This window comes from Megalops cyprinoides, chromosome 23 (genome assembly GCF_013368585.1).
Source record: "Megalops cyprinoides isolate fMegCyp1 chromosome 23, fMegCyp1.pri, whole genome shotgun sequence".
In the NCBI taxonomy this organism is placed as follows: Eukaryota; Metazoa; Chordata; class Actinopteri; order Elopiformes; family Megalopidae; genus Megalops; species Megalops cyprinoides.
The window spans coordinates 16,779,114-16,799,737 of record NC_050605.1 but is presented as its reverse complement, the minus strand read 5'-3'; the positions used below and the strand labels follow the sequence as shown (position 1 = coordinate 16,799,737).

The 20,624-nt window shown below is 52.5% G+C and overlaps 1 protein-coding gene across 1 annotated transcript in view; it reads right to left on the bottom strand.

The window, feature by feature from the left end:
* LOC118770322 (cat eye syndrome critical region protein 2) overlaps nt 1-19,313 on the bottom strand; it is a 35,450-nt gene extending 16,137 nt beyond the window's left edge. The window contains exons 1-2 of the mRNA XM_036517924.1: nt 19,061-19,313; nt 372-466 (exon numbers count right to left, since the gene is read on the bottom strand). Coding sequence (XP_036373817.1) covers nt 372-466; nt 19,061-19,180 — 215 coding nt within the window. The 5' untranslated portion in view covers nt 19,181-19,313. The remainder of the gene's footprint in view (nt 1-371; nt 467-19,060) is intronic.
* Between the last annotated feature and the right edge of the window lie 1,311 nt (nt 19,314-20,624).

Below are 20,624 nucleotides of genomic sequence, written 5' to 3'. Positions count from 1 at the left end.
CTGACCGAGGAACCCACCCACGCGTACCAACTCAAACCTGACTCAACGTGACTCACAAAGGCTGAGACCGTCCATTCCCACACGACAATTTCCTGTTTCTGTGACTCCCACTTCCTGTTCAGCACAAAGGCCTGGGGGGGCTCCCCAAAGAGTGGAGGGGCGACAAAGTGAAGGAGGTTGCTAGGATACCTGTCAAATCATTACTGTGGGGGGGAGAGAAGTCTGGCTGTGTCCTGTGTGTTGGGGAGCAGGTGAGTCAGTGAGTAAAGGGGGTGTACAGAGGGGGGTGGGGGGAGTCTGGCTGTGTCCTGTGTGTTGGGGAGCAGGTGAGTCAGTGAGTAAAGGGGGTGTACGGGGGGGGGGGGACTCACGTGATGTCGGTGCGCTGGTAGCAGCCCTGCAGGAGAGAGGAGATGAGGTCGGCCAGGAAGTCTTGGTCCCGCTTCAGCAACGCCTCCTCCAACTCCTGCCAAACACAGGACAGCAGCAGGGGGTAGAGGTCAGCCGCAGAGGCGTATATATCGCACGCGCACACACACACACACACACACACACACACACACACACACACACACACACACACACACACACACACACACACACACACACACAACACTAGCGCTGGGTTACACAAGGGCACGGCTTCAAAGGCACACCAAAACATCAGAGGTGCAACTTTAGGACAGCGCGGACGGGACAGCAGAAACAGCCCTGCTGCGTGTCTCCACTGCCCAGTCAGCTTTTCAGCTTTTTCAGACAGCCAAAGAAAGACTATGCGGGTGTTTTAATGTGTCGTTAAATTTCTCACACAAACCAGCACCCACCATGACATAACGCTTTCCATCACAAGCAGCATCATCGCTCAGACAACACAGAGGGGACTGCCACAGACACAGATATTCTTTAATTTCCTCAAGGTGGCCCCAAAACCTCTGTGTGCATTATATACCAGATGCATTATTTACAGTAAGACACAGCCCATTCATACACAACCTGTTACTGTGAAAGCAGCTACCTCCATGACGGCGGACTGCAGATGTGCCTCTGCTCGCCGCTTGCGTGTGTGTTTGTGTGCGAGCGTGCGTACGTGCGTTTGCTCTTGAAGGGGAGGGGCGGGGAGGGAGCTCACGCCTTCTCCCATGATGCCTTTCAGGCAGCGGTTGAAGATGGGGTTCAAGTTCAACCCTGACCCCTCTCCTGCCTGCCATTGTGGGAGCGGCATTGAGGTTTTATGAAGCGTTAGTAAGCGGGAGAGTAAACTCTGCGGTGCTGAAAGAGCCGGGGAGAGGCAGCAGCAGGAGACCGAAAATCACAGCCAGGCCCCCTCCCCTCCTCCTCCTGCTATGACCCAGCCCTGCCACAGCCTACCCAGCATGCACTGCTTTCTCCTGAGGATACCAAACCCTTCAGAGAGAGAGAGAGAGAGAGAGAGAGAGAGAGAGAGAGAGAGAGAGAGAGAGAGAGAGAGAGAGAGAGAGAGAGAGAGAGAGAAAGGGGGGGGTGGGAGGAGGTGGTGCAGCAAGAGGACAAAAATGCAAATGCCAAGTGCTCCATCACCCCTTGTGTCTATCTCCTTTAACACCCCTCCCATGATGCACTGCGAGCCCTCAGTCACCACTTGTATAGCACTGCCAGCAGTTTTAAACCCCCCCCCCCACTCTAATGCTCACTCTGCGACTCTCAGCACTCGGCATTCACCGCACAAGCTCTTCTCTCCCCACGCACTGTCACAGCACTCCTGCAGAACCAAGCCGGGGGCGAGAGGGGCCCTCGGGCCGCAGTTCTCCGCCTCTCCTCATGAGGCACTGGTGTGGGAGGGGGGTGGGGGTGGAGGAGGGTCACGTGGGGTCACCCCGCACACCTCCTGGTGGCAGGGGGGGGGGGGGATGCGGAAACCCGGAGCCAGAAGTCAGCAGGAACGCGAGGCGGAGGGAGGGTTGAAAAACAGGATGAGCTGAGAATGCTGCCGCTCAGGATAACGCTCCCACACCTCTCCCTCTCCCTCTCGCTCTCGCTCGCTCTTACAATGCAGAAGAAATGCCGGGGGATCAGGCCCTGATCTTATCTGAGACACACACACCGTTCAGGCTCTCGGCCTCTCCCGCCCCACACTTCATTAAGCTCCTCCAGCACTTTTTAATGACTCGTTTTAGGGAGGCTATTCATCAGCTCTGCCGGGCTGTGCGCTGACACATGCCTAATTCGGGCTGTAAGATGGACCCCGGCGCGGGGCCCGGTAACTGTGAGCGAAGTTAATCCTTAAGCCAGCAAGCCGCCTCACAGAAAAGCCCCCTCCATTCACTGCGGCTCCGCTCGCCTCGAGCCCCGGCGTAAAGCTCACAGGCGCAAGCTGCAACAAGGCCCTGCTCTGCCCGCCGCTCCACCCCTCTGCAGGAGAAACCTGTTGGCTGCATCCACCTGGTGACAGCTGGACTGGATTAGCCTGCTGTGCGTAGACAATGTCTGAGCTCTGGCTCATGCGTGAGTGTGAGTGAGTGTGTGCACGTCTGTGCTTGAGTGAGTGCATGCCTGTGTGAGTGTGTGTGTACATGTGTGTTTGTGCTTGTGTATACACATAAGTGTGTTAAGTATGTATTTGTGCTGGTGTGTGTGTGTGTACATATACACAAGTGTGTTAAGTATGTGTTTTTGTTGGTGTGTGTGTGTGTGTGTTACGTATGTGTTTGGGCTGGTGTGTGTGCGTGTGTGTGTGTGTGTGTGTGTAAGTGTGTGTGTAAGTGTGTGTAAGTGTGTGTAAGTGTGTGTAAGTGTGTGTAAGTGTGTGTGTGTGTGTGTGTGTGTGTGTGTGTGTGTGTGTGTGTGTGTGTGTGCTGGCCTCCCCTTTCCGCAGGACGCTCAGATCCTGTGTCACGCTCGCTGCCACTTCCTCGTCCCCCGACAGGCCGGGCGGATGGACCGGGCTCATCCATCAGCGCAGCCCACACTTTGATCACACTTCAAACCTGAGGCCAGCCAGGGGAGCGAGACCCTCGCTGGATTAGCCCTGCCCCGCTCCTACCTTTTGAAGTGCAATTCAACTGCTCAGATGGCGAAGGAGGGGAATTAATAGTGTCTGTGCGCGAGAGTGTGTGTGTGTGTGTGTGTGTGTGTGTGTGTGTGTGTGTGTGTGTGTGTGTGTGTGTGTGTGTGTGTGTGTGTGTGTGTGTGTGTGTGTGTGTGTTCTTTCTTGGCGGCGCCGAATCCCTCCCCTGCGACTCTGTAAAACACCTGGCCGCTCTGCTCCCTTTCCCCTCCTGCCCGGGTCCTCTGCAGGGATCAAACGCAGCCACGGCTGCTCCCACAATGCACCGGGATTACAACCACGCCAGGCCTGAGGCCTGGTTTAAAGCTCAGACAGAAAGGGGGGGAATCGAACTGCCGAATCATCCTCAGCCAGGCTGGAGAGAGCAGCCTGGTGTGGGGGTGGGGGGTTTACACTGGGAGGGAGAGGCGGCATGGTCACCCCTGCGAATACAGGTCCTATCCAACACAGCGGCATTATGGTCAAGCACCGAGCGTGACTGTGTGTGTGTGTGTGTGTGTGTGTGTGTGTGTGTGCGTGCGCGCATACATCAGTTCACAACTGTGCAACTTCACAGGAAGTCGACTTGCTCCTACAAGTCCCTTCCCCAGGTGAGCGCAAGGGCGGGAGGGTGAGTCTGTGCTGAGTCACGTCTGGAGGCTGCCCGTCCCCTGCGTGTGCCCGGCTCTGACTCAGGCTGCCCCTGCCGGGACACGCCTCTCCGCCCCGCGAAGCTCCGCTCTGCCTGAGACGCCCCGCAGCCGCTCCGCACGGGACGGCGGGAGAGCCGAACAAGCCGAATGCCTGCCATAGCTCAGGTGTGAGTGCACCTCCACACCTGGGAGGACTGGGTCAGAGGTGAAAATACTGGAGGCCTGACTAACAGGCACTGCACCCAACTAACAGCCGAGGAGAGGGAGAGAGAGAGAGAGAGAGAGAGGGACAGAGAGAGAAAGAGGGAGGGAGGGAGAGAGAGAGACAGAGAGAGAGTCAGAGAGAGAGAGAGAGAGAGAGAGGGACAGAGAGAGAGAGAAAGAGAGGGAAAGAGGGAGGGAGGGAGGGAGAGAGAGAGAGAGAGAGAGAGAGAGAGAGACAGAGGGAGAGAGAGAGAGAGAGGGAAAGAGGGAGGGAGAGTGAGAGAGAGAGATAGAGAGAGGGGGGGGGGGGAGAGAGAGAGAGAGAGATCACGCCAGAAGACTGTACTAAAGCTCTGCTTCAGCGGTTGTGCTTGGATAGTGTCACACAGAGGATACTACAGTTAGTTTGGCCATACAAAGGGAAGGAAACTCCCACACGCTTCACTCATTGAAAAGGAGCCATCAGAATGTGCCTTTTCAGCACAGCGAGTCAGCGGGACATCTGCTTAAAGGGCCAAGGACCCCCTGCTCTTGGACTACTTATACCCCAGGTAGAGCTGGGGGCAGGGAGGGTCGAAGGTCATTGCCCATTTGCCCCTGCCCACCCCGCATCCGCCCTCCCTCCTGGGGTAATCAGCCGGCTGAGGGCCGAGCCGCTGAAAACAACGAGCCCCCTGCAATCTGACCTTCCCAAGCCATCTGCATGCAGCGGCTCCAGCGAGGAGAGGAGCTGCCGTCTGTGAAGATAAGCAAGCGCAGCCCTGCCAATCCACGCGGCGCAGGCCACGAGTAGCCCTGCTGTCAGTCTGAGCTTAACGGAAGCCCCTGGTGAAGGGGGGCGGGGGGGCGATAAGGCTGGCGGCTGCACCCATATCTCCGGCTCCAGAACCCGTGGACGGGGCCTGCGGTATCGGGCCCCGCTCTGAGGAGAGGCTCGGCACCGACCCGTCCTCACTGCAGTGTTAACAGCTCCTGCAGCCCTGGGCAGGGAGGGGTGGGGAGGTGGGCAGGGGGGGAGGGGTGTGAAGGCTTCTCTCTCTCACACACAGCTGAGCCTGCAGCAGTAAACCCCCCCCCCCACACACACACACCTCCCCACTCCCATCTCGACAGCTCCTCACCCCCCCCCCCCCCCCCCGTTCCTCATTCTTCTCACCCCCACACTGCTCCTCAGAGATCCTCCCCTGCATCAGCTCTCAGAAGCCAGGGCACAGCAAGGCTCCAGCCTCAGCAGGACTCTGTCAGCACCGAGGCTACGCTCCTACCTGCCTCTTTAAAACAGGCAGCGTTTCTCCGGATCCGACACCTTCAGGCAGCATCAGTCAGCGCTGTTCAACGTCAGGGCGGCGTGCCTTTGCAATCCGACAACCACCATCAAAGAATGACGCTAATTTCTTAACAGCCAGAGGAGCAGCTTGAAGGCAGAGTGGGTTGGGGGTGTGGGCTTTGCTTGGAAATTCACAGCAGACTTTGGGATACGCTCAGCGTTTCTGATGCCACAGTCACCGCCATAGGCGCCACACTCTCCTGCTTCTTGATTCAAACCTGTCCTCATGCTTGCAAGCAGAAAAACAGTCATCTCCAAAGCCCTCCCCATATCTGCCACTGCTCTCACCAACCAATTCATAACTGCCGACAAAGGCTGGGGTACCATGATAACAGTTGTTTTCAGTTGTAGCACTCCAAAGCAGACCTTCCTCTGTTGTATTTAGACTCCGAACAGACCTGATAAAAAAAAAAGCTCCGCTGCCCCCTGCTGTACTGGAGTCTTGCCTTTTGCCAGGGCAGTTTGATAGTGCGGTTGCTCTTCATGAGAACATACACATCAAAACAGACAGAATCTATGTTGCCAGCGCTAGCGTGTCAGAGGAAGTCAGGGTCAACGAGTGATGGGCGCTTTGCAGAGGCCAGCCACCCGGGGGGAAGTGAGGTGGTAACAGTATGTGTTTTATGGCGGCCATTAAAGCTGCATATCCCCCAAGGGCAGCACACCGGGGGCCGAAGCCACCCAACACGACGCTGCCAACGATTAACACAATTACACAACGACACTGGCAGCAAACTCAGCAATCTGACCACGCGGAGTCTGAGGGCACTGGGCACCCCTGATGTGTTTTTGGTCTAATTTCCCAATTTTGAGAATTCCAGAGAAATAGGAGGAGGACCAGAAGCCAGGCGTACGCAATGCAGAGCATGGAGACCTTGCTGAGGCGGCTTCAGCCATGTACCATCCGCAGCTGTAAGGCACCCTTCAGTCGCTCGCAGGAAGAAACCTGTGCAACTTGTGCTGCTGTAGGTGCTCCTTCATCAACTCCCCAGTAAAAATCCTCTCTAAAAAAAGGGAGCTGCTATAAAATAAATTGGATCACGCTCTGGCGCAAAGGCGTCAGGCTCTTTTCACAGCACAGCTCTCCTGCAGAAAGCCGCCAGGGAGCTGTGGGCGAAGAACAATGACGCTGGGCTTCAACAGGACCCACATTCCTCCGGCCACCTCTGCACTTCTGACCTTAACCAGACCGGGGGGGACGGAGGAGGTGGGGGGGGGGGGCACACTCAGCCTCCTGGAATGCCTCACAGCCCATCGCCATGGGAGACTCACTTCCCCCGGCACCATCGTGAGGGGGGGGGGGGGGGGTGGGTTGTGAGTGGATTTTACACTGAACAGGAGACAGAGCTGGCTTAATCACCTGACTAATGGCCTTTTTTTTTTTTTTTTTTTAAACACAAGACAACCCCCCTCTCTCTGCTCCCCTAACCAACTTCCCCCTTCAACCACTCACACTAGAAGCCCTGGCTCAGTTTTATTGCCGGTTCCAGTCAAGAGGAGAAAGCTCCAGCCTCCTTAGGAAGGGAGGGGGTATCTGTCTCAATGTCAGGGGCAGGTGTGAGGGGGCATGGTGTGGGGGGCGGGGGGGGGGGGGGGGTGACTTCCTGGAGATGAGATCATTGTCCAGGGCAGTGTGAGGATCATTAACTTGAAGGGGCAGGAGGCTGTTTTTGGGGGAGGCCACATCCTGAACCCCTCGAAGCCCTCGCGTGCGATCGCCCCGGCTTCCTCTCTCGAGCAGGGCCCGTTCTGCATGACCGCCGGCCTGGTGGACAGATCCTGCCTTTCAAGCGCTGTTTATATTCTCAGCCGCGGCGCACACAAACAGAGCAGGCCCCGGGTCCATCAGCCCACAGCCTGCAGGGCCTGGAAGCAGACGACAGCGAGCAGGCCAGCTGTCTTCAGAGAGGGGGAAAACGCAGTGCCCAGCACTGGCTGGACGCTACCCAGGGCCTGCACTAAGGCTCCGTTTTTCTCCTTTTCCAAACCCGTCCAAGGCCATCATCTCAATGTGCACTATAGCTCAGGCTGCCGCGCTGCGGGGGGGCCACTTCAAAACGAGGGGCCTGCCCCCCCCCCCCCCCCGCCACACACGGCCCAGCTGTCAGGCCGAGAGCCGCTTGCGATCAGCCCCCGCCGCAGACGCCAGAGGCGGATCAGTCCAAAAAACAACCCCTTCCCTCTGATGTGCTGTCCTCGGAGCTGATTTCTACAGACTCGGCCGGGGCTGAGGGGTTTTGGGGGGTGTCACGTCCGCGGACAATGCGGCTTTGGACGAGATGGCGGTTCGGGACAGATTGCCCGTCTACAGCCTTTTGTAGGGTCTGTAACGTGACCCTGGCTCTGGACCAGGTGAGGAAACGGCTGGACAGACAACAGGTCCCAAAGCAGTTGTGCGTTCTCAGATTTCACTCCAGAGAGACAAGATGGCTTTAACACATTATGCTTGCAAAATAAAAGTTGAGTACAATCAAAGATAATTAAACCACACTTATTACAATCAAATAAGGAAGTGTCCAGCTCAATTTTACTTGATAATCGGTCTGGTACATTAAACTGGCTTAAATGAAAATGTACTCTGCTGAATTCAGTTGGAGTTACTCAGTCCAAGGAAGGATATGTCCAGTTCAATTTCATGTTTGGGTAATCACAGCTAAAAAAAAGCCAAAGGCAATGAATGAGGTCAATGAGCAAACTTGGGACAAAATACAGTGAGATTGGGGGGGGGGGGGATTTTGGCCACAACAAAGTACAGGCGAGACAGAGCGGAAGAGACTGTACTACTCCTGTCAAAACCTAAGGGGAACAAGAACCACAAACCAAAAAGCTAGAACTGTTTATGTTTCCCAATGCAACTGATGCCACAGAGCCACTGCAGCCCGCACCAGGCCCAGCCAACCAGGAAGACTCAAAGGTACAAAGAAGATGGCAGCTATACTCAAGGACATGCCCTTAGGTCACAAGCAGTATGAAGTATTTAACTTCAATCTGTCCTGTGATTAGACTGGTAAAGCATGTACTCTTACCAACCGTAAAGGAGACGTTGCCAAGGAGGTTAATCGATGTTTGCTCCAGACAGCGTTAACAGTCAAGCACTTCAAAAATTCCATCAAAAATTAAACACCAGCTTACCAGAAAGAAAGCACTTAGCCAGGAATTACACCGCAGCAGTAAAAATGGGATTTTAGTAACTGTAACAGAGGAAAGACGGGGAGAGTCTGCACACAGTGACACAGAGGTAGGCGGTGGGAACAGAGGGACAAGACACTGCATGTGACGAGACCAACAATGACCACACCGCAAGAAAGACTGAAGCCCAGCCAACAGACAGACCGAGATCCTGATAAACATGCCTTTCACAGCACCTACGTCACTTTTTCAGCAAAGCAGCCAGGAAGGAAGGCTTTTGCAAAGAACAGGTGATATTCCTCTTCAAAAGAAAAGTTTCCCAGACTAGACGAGCCGATCCGGCAGGGTCTTTGTTCTTCCCTGTCAACTGTGAGCCCCTCTCTCCTTCTCTCCCACAGTCACTCCTCCTCCTCCTTCTCCTTCTCCTCCTCTCCCTGCCCCAGGTCCCGCCGGCCTCCCCCCTGCCTGCGCCTCCAGCGCGCCTCACCCCCCCTCCCTCCGCAGTCCCCGGGCCGCGGGGGTGACATTCCCGCCGGTAGCGCCGCGGCACTTCTCCTCCCACCCCGGCTGTCTGTGGGAGGAGCGGCTCCAATCGCGCTCAGTCCCACGGCCTCCTCTTACCTGCTCCGCCCGCACTCTTGCATCACGCAGACACACCGGGGGCCTCGCACTCGCGGTGTCTGGAGGGGAGGGGAGGGGAGAGGAGGGGGGGCCCCGGAGAGCAGCCGATGACAGCCTCCGCGAGGGGCGGTTCACCTGCGGCCTCACCTCCCCCAACCCCCCCTCCTCCTTTTGCGTCATGCTAGGACGGGGGCCCCGGAGAGAGCGGCGGCCCCCAGACTGGAGACAGAGAGAGGGAGCCGTGGGGAGCTCCAACAATGGAGGGGACTGAGCTGAACCCCAGAGAGCGCCGGCCCCCTCACCCCCCGGCGCACCATGCCAAACCATCTGATGCATGCGCTTCTGCTCCCGCCTGTCACTCAAGGCTGGGGGGAAGGGAGAGCTGCGTCTCTGAGAATGTGACCGGGGCCGGGTGTCTCAGAGCATGTGTGTGCGTGTGTGCGAGTGTGTGTGTGTGGCGGTGTCTTTGTACACGCGAGTGAAGGAGAGAGAGATAAATGTTACTCAGCCTGTAATGCGAGAGCGAGGAGGTGGCGTGCCTGTGTTTGGGAGCGGATGGTGGTGGATGCGAGAGCGAGGGGGTGGCGTGCCTGTGTTTGGGAGCGGATGGTGGTGGATGCGAGAGCGAGGAGGTGGCGTGCCTGTGTTTGGGAGTGGATGGTGGTGGATGCGAGAGCGAGGGGGTGGCGTGCTTGTGTTTGGGAGCGGATGGTGGTGGATGCGAGAGCGAGGGGTGCCTGTGTTTGGGAGCGGATGGTGGTGGATGCGAGAGCGAGGAGGTGGCGTGCCTGTGTTTGGGAGCGGATGGTGGTGGATGCGAGAGCGAGGGGGTGGCGTGCCTGTGTTTGGGAGCGGATGGTGGTGGATGCGAGAGCGAGGGGTGCCTGTGTTTGGGAGCGGATGGTGGTGGATGCGAGAGCGAGGGGGTGGCGTGCCTGTGTTTGGGAGCAGATGGTGGTGGATGCGAGAGCGAGGAGGTGGCATGCCTGCGTTTGGGAGCGGATGGTGGTGGATGCGAGAGCGAGGAGGTGGCGTGCCTGTGTTTGGGAGCGGATGGTGGTGGATGCGAGAGCGAGGGGGTGGCGTGCCTGTGTTTGGGAGTGGATGGTGGTGGATGTTGTGCACGAGAGCAACTCAGCTGTCTGCTGAGCATGACTCTGTGTTACGAATGATGAGCCTGGCTGTGAATGCTCACATGTGGTGGCTGTGTTTAACTGTGTGACATGTCAGGGGCTGAGAATACAAGTGTGTGTGTGTGTGGTTACTGAGGCAACTACGTTCCAACTATGCTGGTACTCTTGCGCGATTAGTGTCAGTAGTTGGGAGTGCAGTTCCTGAGTGAACAGAGCCAGACTGTGCGAGTGTGTGTGTGTGTGTGTGTGTGTGTGTGTGTGTGTGTGTGTGGTTATACTAGTGTCTGTGTGTACATAGCTCCTGGGAGAATGGTGTGAGCTGCTTATGTGAAAAGTGCTGGTGGCTGTGTGTGAGTGTGTGTACTGAGTCAGTAGCTGTGTGTAATGGGGGCTGTGTTTGCAATGTGTCAGTGGCTGTTCATGTAAGTGTGTAATATCTCAGCGGGTGTGTGTGTGTGTATAAGTGTGTGTGTCAGTGTGGTTGAGTGTAAGTGTGTAATTTGTCAGTGGCTGTGTGAGTGAGTGTGTAAGTGTGTGTGCGTCAGTGTGAGGGGTGCAGCATGCGGGGGGTGGGGGTGAGCTGGCCTAGGATGAATACTCAGCAGATAAAACGAGCGTGTGTGACGGTGCTGAAAGGCTCATTGTGGTGCGGGGGGGGCTCTTTTCTCCTCCCCCGCCTGACAAAAGGAGCCGGGAAGGGCAGGGTTAAAAGGTAAAGACACTGTGCATGAAAGCGGCGCTGGTGATCCTTTTAAGGATGCGGCGCTCGCCGCCTCAAACACGGCCTGTTGACCCATCATTTATTGATACTGCAAATCCCACAGCTGACGTTCACTTCCTCCCCGAGCCGCGGGCCCTCAGCCGGGGGCTTCGCCCTCGCACATCAAAGCTCCTAATTCAACACAGACCCCTGGCTCACCGCGATCTCTTCCAACACTGCAGCGGCAGCAGCGGCAGCGAAATAAAGAGTTAAAACCGGGACGCGCCGTTTAACCTAGAATCACTGCGTCCACGTTAGATCGATCCTTTGTTTTAAAAAATGAGAGGATTGCCCCCCCCCCCCTCCCCGGGCCCCCTTGGTACCAGATCTAATAGGCCTAAATCTCTCTTACATTCAACCCGCAGCGCCTGAAAGAAAAGGAGGCCAGACAGACCGCAGCACCCAGCCAGCGCACCTCCACCCTCCAGGGGGAAGGAGAAGAAAGAAGCCACCATCTGGGGTTTAGTCATGGTGGCTGCCAGGGACCGGGGGCCTGGAGCTGCAGCGTGCGAGAGGCTGGATGAATGCGCCGTGCTTACTGCTGGCACACAGACGCGGCCCGGGTCGCGCCGGGGAGAGAGAAAGGGGGCTCGGGGGGGGGGGGGGGGGGGGGGGGGACGCGGCGTGGGCAGGGCGAGCGCGAGGGGGGAGCCGGGGCGTCGGGGGGCCGGAGCCAACGAACTGACAAACCTGCGGGATTGATCACCGCCGATGGAACTGCCCCTCCGGCGTTGAAGAAAATGTGAACGGGGCAGAACCGGGGAGGACATGAAAGAGAAATTAAAAGGGCCCGGGGGGGTGGGGAGAGGGAACTGATCCAAAACCCCTCTGAGTGTAGATGTTGGGCTGAGAGGGATATCGGCAAAGAAAGAGGGAAAGAATTGCCAGAGCAGCACAGACTGTAGGGTGTTTGGCATGCAGCAGACTCCACGGCCTCCGCGCCGTCCTCTCTCACACATTTCATCATCACCAGCAAGGTCACATCTCTTTCTTCAAAGTGCTTCAGCAGAACAGAGGGCAGGCTTCGCCCCGGTTTAGGCCTGGGGGAGGCACCGGCGTTCGCCTGAAAAGCTTGGAAGTATCCAGTAAGGCGGCTTCAGCTGGTCCCCGCAGCGGCGAAACACAAAGAGCCTCAGAGCTCTGCTGGAGTAAGGCTTTCCAAGCTTAATCCCAGCTCCTGCCCTCACCTCACTTCACCGCAGTCCGGAAAGTCGCTGAGGACACAAACTACGGCGCTGAAGTGGGGCAGAGAGCACACCTCTGCTACGCCCACCTTCAAAAGAGACCAATGGCCGGCTCTACCTATCTGCGGTCTTCCCTCGGCACAGATAACAGCTGTGCTGCCCACCAGATTCACTGGCTGACTTTTAATCGATCCGAGATTCACACGAATTAGCCCCCCCCCCCCCCCAACTCTTCCTATTCCAATTGCTCCTCGCATTGAATAAACAATCACAGAAAGAGGCCAACTTCCCCCTCCCTCTTTCCAGATAACATCAGAGAGATAATGAAGACGTATGCAAACAGGGCCGGCGCCTACCGCTGACATGCAGGAGCGCAACTCTCCCCCCCACCCCACCCCCCCGCAGGAGAAGCGCCCCCTGGCTGTGTTGGTGGGGGCAGGCCCCGGGGTATTCAGATGAGTCTTGGGCCTCCTGGAGGCGCTGAGATTTCAGGGCTCATTTCACAGCCACACTGCCGGGAAATCAAGCGTGCTCCTCTCAGACAAAGACCAGGGAGCTGGCTGCTCGGAAGCGGGGCCTCTCCCCGCGGTGTCCCCCTCTCGCCCGGAGCCCGGAGGCTCGCGGGAGCGACACTGGAGTGTAACCGGAGAACAATGTGCTGTGAGGAGCAGCTCTCTGTACACCGGCCAAGAAGAAAAAAAAATCTCCATTATCACAGTCCGGAACCGCAGCCAGGAAGAAAGGGGGCAGCTCACAACACCACCTTCGGAGCGGATCGCTCGGTTCGCAACGTCCCCCCCATTCGAGCAGTTTCGCCTAGTAACAAAAGTGCTGCCCCAAGGAGTGAAAGAAATGAAAGGGAGGAGGGAGACAGAAAAGAGGAAGAAAGGGGGAAAAAAAAGACAGTGGTGAGCTGACAGGGGTGAGGCATTTCTTCTCTCCAGCGATGCGATCTTGCCTCCGGGTTTCACTCCCACCTCGACTCACTGGCCCTTTCTGACCCAGGGGCGGGGTAACTGCACCGTGCTCACGGTGCGTCCGCAGCGTGAGGGCACACACCGGGAGGCAGTGTGAGGTGTCTCGGCCATTCGGCCAGGAGAGACAGGCAATGCCAGCGTTCAGTGCTGATAATGCGTCGCTCACTGCGCCCGTGCGGAGGGAAGGAGAGAGGGCCCGATGATGTTGAGTCTGGACATGATCCGGGGAGGCTGAGCGTGTGGTTCTGATGGAATGTCAGACAGAAGGCTGACAGAAACCGCCCTGGGATCAATACCAGAGGGAAGGCGGTTTTTTTTTTCAGGGGAGTGACAGACACTTCCTGCACCCCTCTCCCCCCTCCCGTCCCTCCCTCCCTCCGGTAACCCAACCCCAGAGCTCACAAACAGCCTCACTCACACCTGAGTGTCACGCCAAGACAACCGCTTCAGGGAGCGGGAGGGTGTTTTCAAAACACCCACTCTCCGAATTGATTAGTTCATCTTTGTTGTGCGATGTTACGGTTAGAGCCGGCGTTTCTGTCAAGGGGGTAAGCTACTGCGTGGGTTTATTTTAATCACAGAATTTACTTGGTTTTGGCCCCCGGAGTCTGAATACACTCTCTCTTGAACCTCTGAATAAAAATCAAATTAAGCTAGCAGAGATCTACAAAATTGCAACACACTGGGCAAAAGATCACCTGCTCCAATGCAACTCGCAACACTGCAATTTCAACAGAATGCATTTGATGTTCAGGGCAGGACAGCAGACGTGCCCTCATGGCCATGTCATCCACGACTGGCTCTCTGCTGAAGGGATACACCCGAGCCTGCAGCTCAGAGCTGAGCCGTCCCTCTGCCTCGCAGCAAAATAAGGTGCCGGAGGAGCTGCAGACCGCCAGCACCCCCGTCCTGCTCCATTTACCACCAGGGGTATGAACCGTGAAGCAAAATAAACACGTTTGACAGAGCCCGCACCTGCCCAAACGAACCAACGGGCGAGCATTTGGGGGGAGGATCCTCCTTCTCCTCCGGCGGAGAAGGGGTCCCGCAGGACTTTGCCACGCAAATACCCTAAATACCAGCCCTGCTGGGGTTAACAGCCATCTCTGCGCCGAGATCTCCGGCTTTCACACGACACCCCGCTCCTTGCGGAGGCAAGCCGTGCGGCAGCCAGCCCCATAACGAGGTAATAACCGCCAGAGCTTCCCAACAACATTAAAACTCGTAACGTTTAAACTGTCAACTTAATTGTGCACTTAAGACGAGCTTTCAAAAGGATTTTCTCTTTTTCTTTTTTTTTTTTTTTTACAAGGCAGAGAGACGGGCAAACATTTACAATTCAAGCATCAGGGAATATCTGACGGGAGTCGGCCGGGTTTTAAATGCGGCGTTATTAAAAAGCTCTGATGGCAAAGCAACTCCTTGAAAGAGCGATTTCCATTTCGGGGTGACAGGGAAGAGCCAGAGGCATAACTGATGGCTGTCTGAGAATAAAGGCCTGCGCCTCCATCTCTCTGGGCTCACACTGGGGCTTTTCTCCTGACTCGGTTGATCATTGACAGAGATGCAGCCATACAATCACCTTCAGGCCAGGGCTGTTCCCACACTGAAGACACAGCGCCAATCCTCTTAGACCTGGATTTGTGCGCTATTTACTGTGCCTGGCCACCTGCTATTTACAGCACTGGCATTTAAGAGCACACATTAGGGCTAAAAAATGAGACAGGCCAATGAAATAAAGAGACTACGCCCTTCCAATCTATTAAGCTTGATCATGTTAACTAACAGGTAATATTACCTTATGCTAGTTGCAGAAAACCACTTGAGAGCGGACTATGGAGCAATGCTAGTGTGAGAGTTTAAAGTATCCTATTGCCTTGTTACGCATATCTAAATATCTGATGAAGATTTCAGAGTAACATCTCAACTACTGCAAATAAAACGTGCTTACCACACACACACACCATCAATCTGAAACACCACTCAGCCGCACCAATTCAACAAATATGGATTTTGCTAATGTAGACCACAGAACGTTGGATTCCAAATGCAAAACCAAGTTGAATGCAAACAGCACTTATTACAAACTTAAAACAACAACCCACTCAAGGAGCGGAGTATTTCTATCATTGGACATTTTCTGTTCATAGGCATGCAAGAAGTTGATCATTTATATTCCCAACCTTAAACAGATTTTGCTTTAAAACTGAAAAAGGTCTCAAACAAATCAGAGGTTCAACTGTTGCATTTGCAGTAGCAGACATACTGTGGCTAACACAGGACTCACTAGCCTTGTCTGATTTTCTTGCAAATATACTGGCTGAGAACAACTACAGAAGTCACAGAAATCTGCCTCACATTAACCAAAACCAACAGTGTTTTACACTCTCTCATCTCCTAATGTTACTTCTAGTTCATACAAATAATTTCATCAATGTTCCAGCTTTATCATGTAGGCACAGATGTTCTGAAATGTTAACGAAAATTAGATAATCAACATGAAGCACAGAGTAGTCGCCATGATGATTCAGGTACACACTCTCCTTCAACTTGACTCCATTACACTAACACCCCAGTCATCTCAAGTCTGGCTTACTGTTCAGCTGAGCCACATAATTGCACATACCATCTTGTTTTGACCGCCATGGCTTGAAATGAGGTAGGTCTCTAAAAGGTTCAGCCGACTTGACAGAGAACTACTCCTTAGATCTAAACATGTCTATGACCCCTGACCACCATACAAACAACATTGGAAGCACACTATGGTATGGTTTCTGTCCAGTTACCTTATCAAAGCAACCTCACGTGCATTCTTCACTCCTGTGGTGCTCGTCTGCCTCCATCAGAAGCATTTCAGCTGATGTTTGCAGCCCCCCCACCCCCCACCCCAGAGCATCAGCTTTTCAAAAACTTTCAGTCAAATTATTAAAACGCTCACTTAATAATTGTATTCACTCGGCTGGCCCTGTATACAGTAGGTGGTTCTACTAACAGGAAAAAAGGACAGAAAAGGTCTCAAAACAGACCTCCCCTCCACTGCCGGAACAACTCAATGGCACTTCCTGGAACAGTGTGGACATGGGCGACCCAAAAAACCCAACATTCTTCAGTGTCTCCTTCCGCAAAGTTTCGCCCCTTAAAGACCAACGTTGCTCATTCCAATGTCCAAAACACAAGAACATGTTGTGCGGTCCAGCAATCGCGGCCATTGCTGAACAAAAGCACAAATCAAACTCAATCAACTCATTACGGTCCTGGTGTCAATCTCCCCCAAGTGGGCCATTATCTTGTTGATTGCTGTACTTAACTCTCAAACCAGCACCCCCACCCCACATCACCAGGTTTGGACACCGCCCATCGTCTGGGGGTCTCGCACAATGGGAGTGAGGAAGGTAGGAACGTGGACTCTAATTACACTGTCAGAGGGCTAGATCTAGGGAGAGTAATTTGACATGACCATGCGCTCTGCTCATTAAAGCTGTTCAGTACTTGTTTACTCACTCATTCACCCCGGCCACTGTCTAACCAAGTTCAGACCACCCGAGTGCTTGTAATTACCAGCCTATACACTGTAGGGATAATGATGCAAAATGACACCCTTGTGGACACAACCATAATTTTAAGCTATTAAACTGAAATAGAGTGAACAGACACAGACACACACGCACGTATGCGCACACACACACACACACACACACACACACACACACACACACAGAGAGGATGCTTGTGCAAGAGACAGCGGCTCAGTCTCATTTAAAATACAATCACACATAACTGAGCTAAACAACGTTGGTCCTGGTACTGAAGTAGCTACCCGGACACCACAGAATGAGGATATCGTGTCTGTTTCAAGGTACAGTATATTGAGTGAAAAGCATAACACTGAAGTATATCAGTATAGTACTATCACTTTTTCCTAAACGTCTTAATGTATTTATATCGTAATAATGACCACAGCCGTGTCCGCATGTGTGCTTGGTGTGTTGAACTGTAAAACGCTAAGGACGAGGCGCATTGTAAGCCTACTTTACAGCGACGCGAATTCCTAATCACCTTTACAATAATCCAATGACGGTTATATCTACTCGCGAGTGTCGAAGTGAGTAAAACGATCGACAGTCGATTAGAATTCCGTTGTTTCATACAACCGTAGGCATCCCGCAGATGACTGACGTATTGAATAAGACTGAGCGGAACACATTACACTACGCCGCGGTAAGTGACCTTGGTTTAACAATGTGCAATCTGATTACGATGTCAAATCCGTAGGACGCCTCGCCGTAGTATCCTATATCTGGGGTTACGTCGACACTTGAATATAGATCTATTACAAGGACTTTACGGCAAATCTTTGTCAGATGTATAAACACCATAGTTTGCTTTTGACTTGTGTCGTGTCGTTTTGAATAAGCAATCCGTCAAATTAGATTAAGATGTTCCTCGAAACGGCTCCTAACGGACGGCGTGTGTAACGTGTAGCGATGCGCTTCCACTGCGATAAATCATTCGCTCGGAGCAGCTGCAGAAAGAGCACCTCCGAGAAGCAAACACAGGCGCAAACATAATACCCCCCTCCTCATACCCCAAAGTAAACCAGCTAGCTACCTGCACATTCAGCCTCGCATTTCAAGTCACTAGAATGTCATCACATCTTAAGACAGCCATGAATACGACACTACCTAGTTGCATCTCAACGCAGATCCAAGCCTTTAATTAACAAAGCAAAACAGCCCCAACTTCTCTTAAACTGAGAAACAGCGTGTGGTGCACCCCCAACCCCCCCGCTTCCCCAATAACAAAGCGATGTATTCGTGGGGTTTTTTTCGCTCTCCAGAGAGGTGGGGGTGGAGGGGGGGACGGTGCGGTTGTTGATGCATGATGTTGACCTTACTCGTTTTCCCGGAGTCAAATCACTCCTCACAGAGGAAAAAAAAAACCCGCCTGCGCTTAGCTTAACGATTTCATCCAAACCAAACTAACCTGGAAAAACTGCTTTGTGAACTTCCCAAGCGAAACACTACAGATGCGGACTGGGCGAGCGCAGCGTGATGCGTTCCGCGGAGCGACGAATTGTACATAAATAATTCCCACGCAAATAGTAACTGCGTGTGTGACCCGAAAGAAAACAAATTTTTGGGCTTCAAGTAGATGGAAGGTCGCTTTATCAACGAGAGTTAACGAGAGCCGCACGCATCGAAACAACACCGAAGGAAACTGGATTTTCAGAGCGAAGGAAACAATGCCCGAACTGGAGCTGTTGGTTAGCAAGGTAGCTAACTAGCGAACAATAAACTCTAAACTCACATCGTGAACTTGACTTTTTCCCATCACTCCAAATAATATCTCGAATAAAAAGCGAGTTAATATTCTTTGATTACCAGTGACCACATGCTGCAGTAGAGACATGTGTATCAATTTCTGTCCGTTTTATTCCCCGGCTCAAATATCAAAATATTCTGACCATTCAAACAAGCACAAACGATCCAATGGTAGCTAGTTAGCAAGCTAACTACTTCGTCAGTGCAATCAGAAAGTGAACACATTACACACAAGATGATCTTTCTTCATTAACGACCGCCAATATTTTGATTGCCTTGTTCACATTGATACCTCTTTCACACTCACTTGCTTCAGCTGATTCACAAAAACAACGAGATAAAAATGAAAACAAACGGACCCAACCACATGGTCCAACTTTATCCATCAAAATAAATCTGTTATTTCTGAGAACTAAATGTGTTTATACCGATGGTTGAAATATATCCAGTCATTGCCAAACTATTCAGCTCTTACTCAGTCTGGTATTAATTTACGGATGAGTGTTTAACTTTATTCAATAAAACACATTTAACATGCAAGTAGCTATGCTATCTGGTTAGCTAAGAAGTTCTGAATTGATTAGCTAGCTAGCTAGTTTGCCAGTTAACTCAACAGAAAGAAATTTATCTAAAATGTGGCTAGATTGCCACAACTAAAAGAACACACACAGCTACAAAATCACATTTGTAATAATCAATTAGAAAAATCATAGTATTCTTTCTTTTTACCTCAATTTCAAAGTCTGGTAGACTGAATGCCGTCCTGAACAGCGAGCAGAAGTGGGCTATGGCGGGGACTTCCCACCAAGACTGGATCTCTTCCACAGAAATTGTACATCCCTGGGACATTTTCCAACTGAAAATGGTGTAACTTTGTTTCTCACATTAGAAATTGTGCCTTCGGTTCAACGTACGAAACACTCAGTGAAACTGCAACTTCCCTAAATCAAACAAAGTTGTTGTTGACGTTCCAGCCAGTCAGTTGCCATTGCAACCCGGAGAGTGCTACAATCTGTTTCAATCTGAATTTCACAAGTAGGGAACAGATGGGGCGGCGCTACCATCTCCACGTAGGGAGGGGGGTTAGATTGTGTGTCCCTCTGAGAATTGAATCTCTTTCTCATACAACCCCTACATAACAGGTTCATAACACACAAACGCATATTTCATCTTTAATTCAAGTGTTGATTTTTTCGAATGTGTGTGTGTTCGGATGGGTCCGGCAGTGAATTTGATAACACTACCTCCTTCTCTGTATGGTAGGTCGGCCCCCCATTTAAAGGGAATGCTCGTAAGGTTTGAACTATCTTGAAAAAAGCGCCTCTTCGGCGTGTCCGCACGAAGGCATCCACTGAGGATGGGAGAAGTGAAGGGGAGGGAAGGGAGCTCTTGGGGAAGGCGGGGGGTTTGCGTTATCTAAGGAGGTACCGCTGTGCGAGGGGCCTGTGTTGTTCTACAGGAATATGCCACGATGACCTGTATGTCCTATCAAAGCGAGTATCTTCAGAGGCGAATTCTTGCGCTGGACGAGCTGATCGTGCTACCCAATCAGAGCATTTGTAGGGTTCTTATTGAAAGTGCCATATTAACTAATTAGCTAATACATGTAACTAGATAAGATAGCCACTTAGCTGGCGAATATTGAATGCATAACGAACGGTAACTAACATTAGCTAACTCGGATTACATAGTGTGTAGGCCTATACTGTTTAATGAAATAAAAATGAAACTCACCTTATTATCTTTCATATTTAGCGATAGGCTATATAGGATTAAGCACTTACTAATAGGCTACAATTAAAAAAAACTTTCACAAATCCCACTGATTTAAATGAACACATTACAATGCCATACGAATGTCACGATTAGTCAGACAGGGCCGCCTGTCTGTCGTTTTATTTTCTTGTTTTTCCTTAATTGAACAGAATTTTACAATTACACGTTTAAACGTTATTAACTACTGGCGCTGTTTATAGTTATGTGATACTGATTACACCCACCCCTTCCCACATTGTCGGACAAGATAAGATAATGCAAAAGCTATAGGGAAATGCTTTGAAACCTAAATAAACCAGATTAACTACGTCGCGCTGGTAAATATGCCATGTATAAAGAAGTAAGGTTAGGGGCAATACGACCAATGAATATAGTAGCTCCAAGAAAAAAAAAAGATTCTTAAGAATTGTGTTTCTCTATTAATGCACACACAATTCATTGATGTACAGTGATTATATGAAATAAGTTGGCAGGAAATAGGTTGTAGGTTTGTCTCTTATGTGTCTAACGATGATAG